General features: G+C 32.7%; 1 protein-coding gene across 2 annotated transcripts in view; it reads left to right on the top strand.

The window, feature by feature from the left end:
* LOC144977875 (DNA damage-regulated autophagy modulator protein 2-like) overlaps positions 1 to 7,140 on the top strand; it is a 9,127-nt gene extending 1,987 nt beyond the window's left edge. For both annotated transcript variants that reach the window (XM_078923275.1, XM_078923274.1), the window contains exons 2-7: positions 1,136 to 1,269; positions 2,002 to 2,069; positions 2,807 to 2,955; positions 3,662 to 3,842; positions 5,783 to 5,871; positions 6,873 to 7,140. In XM_078923275.1, the coding sequence (XP_078779401.1) occupies positions 1,148 to 1,269; positions 2,002 to 2,069; positions 2,807 to 2,955; positions 3,662 to 3,842; positions 5,783 to 5,871; positions 6,873 to 7,070 (807 nt within the window). In that variant the 5' untranslated portion in view covers positions 1,136 to 1,147 and the 3' untranslated portion in view covers positions 7,071 to 7,140. The remainder of the gene's footprint in view (positions 1 to 1,135; positions 1,270 to 2,001; positions 2,070 to 2,806; positions 2,956 to 3,661; positions 3,843 to 5,782; positions 5,872 to 6,872) is intronic.
* The last annotated feature ends 1,033 nt before the right edge of the window (positions 7,141 to 8,173 follow it).

The raw sequence follows: 8,173 nt of genomic DNA, 5'->3' as shown, positions 1-8,173 counted from the left end.
TATTAAAAATGAGCATGTACATAGATAGATTTATTCAACTACCATTACCATGTAAAATCTAAAAACATTAGCTTTGATACTACGCCTATAATTTGTCTCATAAAAACGTGATAAATAGGCATGGGGTAAAAGTAACTGGGTAAACTACATATATAGTCGGTGTTAGGGTTGAGAGAGTTAAATTGTTGGCTGTTGTTTTAAACCCGTTATTCAGTTTTCCATCCATCTGGCATCCCAGTCAACCCAATCAGGCTGCCTTCCATTGCATGATTCTTTTTTATATAGAAATAAATATGAGGATTTATATTTATATAGCGCAATATCCACCAAATGTGCTCAAAGAGCATGACAAGAGGTCTTTTTAACCAACACAGCATCAACTGAACTTATAGGACAAAACAAGGTGCTTCTTAGGAATGTTATAATTATTTTCCGACAGAGACAATGCTGTTAGGTACTCATTTTACACCTGAATATGGTAAGGGAGTGTGAGTAGAGCACTGTTACTTTGAGTGGGGTTCCTGACCTCCCATAGTGGCAGGGAGGTGCTTGTTGTGTCTTCTATACCCCTATATCTGTTTTCTGATTTGCTTTCTGTCTTTGTCTTGGAATGAGATTACTTGGTTTTGTCCTGGCTCAAGCTGGAGTCCTTGACTGGGAGGGAAACAGTCAAATGTATAATTAAAGTTTTGGGAGATGATATTTTTTTCCTTGTAAATCATCTCTCTTTTATGTACCGTTACATTTTTTGTTTAAAATTTATAATAGTTTGTAAATATTTGAGTGTATTCCTCTTTGTGCAGATCTGTGCTAGTGTCTGGATGAGTCTTTTAGGTGATCTCAAACTTAGTACATTGGTCGTGTGCTCTGGAATCTACATCTATTCCCTATTTGAACAAATTTCCCTTTGTCTTACTTGTTTTCCTTGTTTGCTTTAAATTGTAAATCTATAACTTTTTTTACTATCCCATTTTCTTCCTTTTTATTGGTGCTGAAATGACCTAAATGTCTTGCACGCGCTGTAAAGCTCTTAAAAACAAAATTAAACGAATGATGAATATTTATTTATTTTTGTTAGTAAATATTCACATCTACAATTTCCACCATTATCATTCATTCTCATTCTTCCACCCAGACTCGCATTCACATGGCGTCGTGGATGGGACTGGTTCCCATCTCTCTAGTGGTGCTGACATGTCTTACTTTCATCGTTTCCTACATCATTGCAGTGGCAAGAGATGATGTCAATGCAGTATTTCCCTACATCAGGTAAGAAAAAGCTCACTTTTAAACTACAATGATAACATTTTAAAAAAAGATTATTGTAATCATAGAGATTTTTGTCTAAGTACCAAATTTTGATTCATATTTTTTTCTATATTTTGCAAGATATCTCACTTAAGGTTATGTTGCTATAAATTCCTTTTGTACAACTTAAGAAGAAATTTTAGAATTTGGACAACACGGGCAATTCCTGTTGGCATCAGACATCTTGTTTGATAGATTATCTATGCTCCTTCATGGAATGCCTAGTCGATAGTGTCTAATGATACCATGGTGGAAGAGGGTAATTTTTAAAAAGGAAGAAATTCATCCTCAGAGTCTTTCTTGGAAAAAGACTGGGATAACCCAGGCACCAGGCATAGTGCAGTTACTCAAAATTTGCAAATTTAACATTGGCTAATTTTCTTGCTCAAGGAAAAAAAAATGAGATGCTGATGTCATGGTGCAAACTTGGGTCCTCTGGATGTAAGTGCAATGACTTATCATTTCATAGCCATTTCATCCCCTTTGTTATTATATACTCTATTTAAAAAATATCGTATATGTGATGAAGAGACAGGATGTTAAAGTTTTATGTAAAAAATAATTTATGGGCATGTTTGCAAATTGAATATAGATGTGATTATATGGACATATGCAATAAGCATTATACATATATATTCTCTTTCGTATATATAAACATATTTAATTCATTCATTAATTTCATTCCAATGTCAGTGACACAGGGTCAGAGCGACCGGAGAGTTGTATTTTTGGACAGTTTTTGAATATTACAGCTTGGTTGGGTGAGTGTTTTTATTACTTTTGTCGTAATTGGCCATTTTTTTACTTTGGACTTGGCCGCTGGCTTGACGTGGCTTTCTTAGCACTCTTGATTTATTTGTGGTTATGAAGCTATTAATACATTGGTTTCTTATATTTATATATTTCCTCTCTTACATGGTGCTACAAGCTCGTGGAATAAAGACTATGTACATGTCTGTTGTTGTTGTTATTATTGTTTTTATTATTATTATTATATTATTATTATTATTATTATTATTATTATTATTATTATTATTATTATTATTATTATTATTATTATTATTATTATTATTATTATTATTTTTATTATGATTGTGATTTTATTATTATTATTATTATTATTATTATTATTATTATTATTATTATTATTATTATTATTATTATTATTATTTTTATTATTATTTTTATTATGATTATGTGATTATTATTATTATTATTATTATTATTATTATTATTATTATTATTATTATTATTATTATTATTATTATTATTATTTTTATTATGATTGTGATTATTATTATTATTATTATTATTATTATTATTATTATTATTATTATTATTATTATTATTATTATTATTATTATTATTATTATTATTATTATTATTATATTTCTTCTTCTTCTTCTTCTTTTTATTCTTCTACTTCTCTTCTTCTTCTTAATGTTATTTTTATTGAACAATTACATTTTCAAAAAACGTTGACTATTTTCACCCACAGCCCTGTGCACCATGTTCTTTCACTACAAGGCAGTAGAAGCCATTGTCGGAGACATCAACGAAGACCTCTGGATACGAAGACTTAACAGACTGTCCATGGTTGTTGGAGTCTGTTCCTGCATCGGCTGCTCCATGGTGGCAAATTTTCAAGTTATCATTTATTATAACACTGCTATAGCGTTCAGTCGGTAATTTCTAAAGGCATATATGTATTTTGTAAAAAAGGTAGTCCTTTAGAGCCAATAGGTTCATGGAGCTCAAGTATATCCCGGTTTCTATACTGTGAAACAGACAGTAGTAATTGCTTGCTACCCATAGGGTAGGTTCTAGTTTATCACAAAGTACTTTGTGTTAGATCTCACAGACCCAGCTACACAATCACTGCTGGATGGACAGAGGGGGGGTCAGAAAAATCTCTCGACTGCACCCGGGATCGATCTCTGTCCCTTTGTGTGTGAAGCGAGCCATTGGGACTCCCATAGATGTGCGGCTATGTGGTCTTGTGGTATGACACTCACTTTCGGATTGGAAGGTCCTGGGTTTGAGCCTCACTCGGCGCGTAGTTAAGTCCTTGTAAAAGGCTCTTTACTCGCATTCTCTCACTGCACTCAGGTGTAAAATGGGTACCTGTCCGTTAACAACGTTGTCTCTGTCCGAAATTGTAGGAACCATTGTAATATTGCCTAACAGGTGTCGTGTCTCGTTCTACATGTTACATGTTGTTGTTGGTCAGGGACCCTTTGTCAAGTGCATGAGCACGTTTATTTGATATTGCGCTATATATAAAAAAAAGCTCAATTATATATAATATCATTCCTATTTCTACATCTATTTTCCGTTTCTATTTTTACCCCAGGAAGGTACCATGGTGGAGACGGTCCATTTCACTGGAGCGGCCTTGACCTTTGGCATGGGAATTATTTACTGCTTCCTGCAGACGGCTTTGTCCTATCAAATGTACCCGTGCTTTCTCGACATTGCCGTTTGTCGAGTCAGATACACCATCTCAGTCGCAGCCTTGGTCATTACCGTGATCAGTATCCTTCATTTGTTCATTGAAATGTTTTTTTTTTTTTGTATTTTTTTTTTTTTTTTTTAATCTATCGTCACACAGGTATGTTTGAATCTTTTGTAGAGGTGTGCAAATTATATCAACCCTCCCCCCCCCTCCCCCCCTCCCCCCCCCCCCCCCCCCCCACTCAGCAAAAAAACTGCTTTTATATATCGCAATATCCACTAAACAAACTCAAAGTGCTTTACAAGGGGTCCCTAGTCATCAGCAACACTTAACATGAAGGACGAGACATGACGTCTGTTACGTGATATTACATTTTTTTGACAGAGACAATGCTGTTAATGGCCAGGTACCTACTCCTTTTACACCTGAGTGTGGTGTCAAGCATATTAAACAAAAAAAATATTGGTATAACAGCTTAAAAATAAACAAGATACCGGTACAAAATATGGAACTCTTGTGGCTCAAAACCCTTCCTCAGTCAAAAAACAAAAAACAACCAAAAAACAAACAAAACAAAAACAGTGAGCATTAGGTACTTTACTTACAGTAAGTTGTATGATAAATAGAAATTATTTTGGTACTCTAACACTGAAGTGTATAAGGATGAGAGATAATAATACTTAATAGTTGTCAGTATCATTTAAAATTCTAATTTACTTATTTATAATGTCTAACTGATTGAATTCGAATTGTTTGTAAGAATAACAATAGTTAGTAGTATTGGTAACACATTCCTTTTTTGGTGCTGAGCGTCTATTTTTTAATTATTTCTATAGAATAATTGAATAGGTTGGTTCTTCAATTGTGGTAGGTAATTGAATTTGGAATTATAATATATGTGTTGGTGACAGTAAATAGCAATGACTATGAAATATGTTTTTTTCTTTTTTTGAGAAAATCTTTTGTCTAGAATCAAAGCTCTATCTCCACTTATTAAAAATGTTTTTGAATTTTGAAAATCCATTCATAAATAAACAAGTTATGCAGTTTCAAAGGTGTCATTTATTTGGATGACCCGCAAAGAGGAAAAAAACGCGAAAATATGGGACGCTTTTTCGGCATTTTTTTTCGATCTTTGGTTGTATCTTGCGTAATAAGTGGATTAAAAGGTTGAAACTTGCGATGGTATTTTGTAAAATACGGGAAAAGTACTCGTCATATTCATATGAAATTTTACAACCAAAAAGAAGAAATGTTCATGTTATACCTTGTCAGCGACAAAACCTCCACGCCCGGTAGTTTTAGAAATATTTTACTCCAAAGAGTAAAAATCTATTTTTAACGGTCTTCTGGTAATCGCACAAGTTTTGTCGCTTGACATAATCTAAAATGACCTTTTTTCCAACCGTGTGCCAACTTTCAGTCATATTCATCGATAAACAGCGTCGTAATTAATTTTTTAAAATAGCATATACGAAACGGCTTCGTCCCATATTTTGCCGCGAATTTGGGCACTTCGTGAGCGAAAAAGAGGCCCAAAGATTTGTGCGGGATAGTCATTGCTACAGTAAATGAGTGTTTACACTTTCTAACACTGTAAACCAAAATAACAAATTGCCTTTATGGATAATAATAAAGATCATATTGTTATTATTATTATTATTATGATTATTATTATTATTATTATTATTATTATTATTATTATTATTATTATTATTATTATTATTATTATTATTTTATTATTATTATTATTATTATTATTAATATTATTATTATTATTATTATTATTATTATTATTATTATTATTATTATATTATTATTATTTTATCATCAATTTTATTATTATTATTATTATTGTTATTATTATTATTGTTATTATTATTATTATTATTATTATTATTATTATTATTATTATTATTATTATTTTTATTATTATTATTATGATTATTATTATCATGATCATCAATTATTATTATTATTATTATAAAAACTGTTATTTCCTTACTATAACAACTTCAGCTGTGGGATCAGGCATCATCGCATTTCACAAGTGGAATACTGAACAGCATACAATAAGACAAAAACTACGCTGGACCACTGGTGAACCGGTAAGTCGATTAAAAATAAAATAATAGAATTGAATGGAAAACCAGTTGTGTGGTGGAAGCTCCAGGTTGCTTACAAAGACAAATGCTGTGGACGTTTTCAGTTTCCCTCTTACTTATCAACACTCGAGATATGATGACTGCAATGCTTTATTCACCATTCTGTCTGTTGATATCAGTAACACACTTTATAGTCACCCGGAACAACTACAAAAGACATCTAACTTCTACGTCATGGCACAAGACCGAAGGGCTAGAGCTCAGGTGGTCGCTGGTTCGGATAAGTAAGTAAGTAAGTCTGTCTGTTGATAAAGGGGAAACCCGAAACATCTACATCATTCGTTTTTGTTGATAGACTGGAGTTCAAAATCTACCCCATCACTGTTTTTCTTTCTTTTTTTTTATTTGACCTTCAATCGGCAAAATTTGCATTTCGGGTTATATTGGCATTTCGGTTTGCCAACAGCTAATTGAGTTTCGTTTTTTGGAACAATCTAATAAAACTTTAAAAAACTAGAGCTTTTATATAGCGCAATATCCACTAAATGTGCTCAAAGCGCTTTACAATGGGCCCCTGACCAACAGCAACATGTAACATGTAGAACGAGACATGGTGCCTGTTAGGCGATATTACAATTTTTTTCCGACATAGACAACCCTGTTAAGGGCCAGGTACACATTTTACACCTGAGTGCGGTGAGAGAATGTGAGTAAAGAGACTTTTCCAAGGACTCAACTCTACACTGAGTGAGGCTCGAACCCAGGACGTTCCGATCAGAGAGCGAGTGTCATACAATTGGACCACATAGCCGCACAGTAATGTGTGTTTGTAAATGTGTAAATACAAAGGAACGGAAGTTGAAATGATTTCCAATCCAATCCAATATTATAAGATGCACAAGACACTCCCGCCCATTATGCAAATGTTATTTGTGTACAGATCCAAATTTAATTGTATTATATGATTTAAATACACATTTTTTTTTCTTTTCATAACCATTCAGGGATATGAAGCCCATGTAATAAGTGCCATTGGAGAGTGGCTTACTGCCCTCGTGTTTTTCACTTTCTTCCTGACCTACGTCAAAGAGTTGAATAAGTTCAGGCTAGAAGTCAAGGCAAAGCCCGTCATTCAGCCCTTGAATGGTTCATACGGCATTCTCATAGACTCATCGAATGAAAGAACGCGACTCATTTTGTAGAAGTCACAGTCTCTCACTAAAGTGGATGCAAGATGTAATGAAGGAAGTAAAAAAAAATAAAAAATATATATATATAATATATATATATATATATATATATATATATATATATATATATATATATATATATATATATATATATAAAAAGAGAACAAAAAAAAAAAGGAAAAAAGGTAAAAAAACAAACAAACAAAAAACAAAAACAAAACGCAACCAACAAATGAACCAGTGATTAAGGTAAATAGCAGTTTCAATTGATTACAAAGACAAATGGTACAGATATCTTTGGTCTCGCATTCATAAAGCAAATTTGTTTAACCAGTTAATTGACTCATTCTGGAAAAAGTCTCGTATTTAAAAATTTGGCCAGAAAACTCGTCCTTCAAATATCAATCGATTTAATTGATCCTCATCTTGGCAAAAACTTTCAAACCTGGGACCTTGCAAGGTCTTATTTAAAGTCCCAGGTTTGAGAGTTTTTGCCAAGATGAGGATCATTTAAATAGATCGATATTTGAAGGACAAGTTTTCTTGCCAAATTTTTAAATATGAGTTTTTCCAGAGTATGGCAGTTAATTGGTTAAAGGACAAGTGGGCTGTCCCATGTCCCATGTTATAAAAAGGTTTTTATATAGTTACTTTGACACTTTTTTGTATTAAAAAGAATATATCAGAATTAGACTTCTTAGATTATTAATTTTTTAAGACAATAAAGTTTAATGTGGCTCAGTGGTACGGTCTTTGCTTCATACCCGAAAGGTACCGAATTCGATCACCCGCTGCTGCGCTGTGTGGCCTTGAGCAAGTAACTTCGCCCTAGCTCACTTTGCCATGCTGCACTGGGATATTCCAGTCTTCCCTTGGAATAGACCCTGGAGACAAATTTCCCATATGGGATGAATAAAGTGAATTTAGAATTAGTAAAAGTTGGTTTGGAATAATTTTAAAAAAAAATTAAAGTGAGAAAAAGTGGACACAAAAGTTTTGAAAAAAATTGCTTCCATGCTAAATTCACAATCAACACGGAAGTATTTTAAAGAATGCACGCCACCTGCCACCATCTAGAAAGCATCTTAGATCTTAAAAAAAAAAATACTCATCTA

This window comes from Berghia stephanieae, chromosome 8 (assembly GCF_034508935.2).
Source record: "Berghia stephanieae isolate SIO BIC M18660-M18661 chromosome 8, UCSD_Bste_1.3, whole genome shotgun sequence".
Classification (NCBI taxonomy): Eukaryota; Metazoa; Mollusca; class Gastropoda; order Nudibranchia; family Aeolidiidae; genus Berghia; species Berghia stephanieae.
Note: the sequence above shows the minus strand (reverse complement) of the source record. Positions and strands in the feature narration are given on the sequence as shown.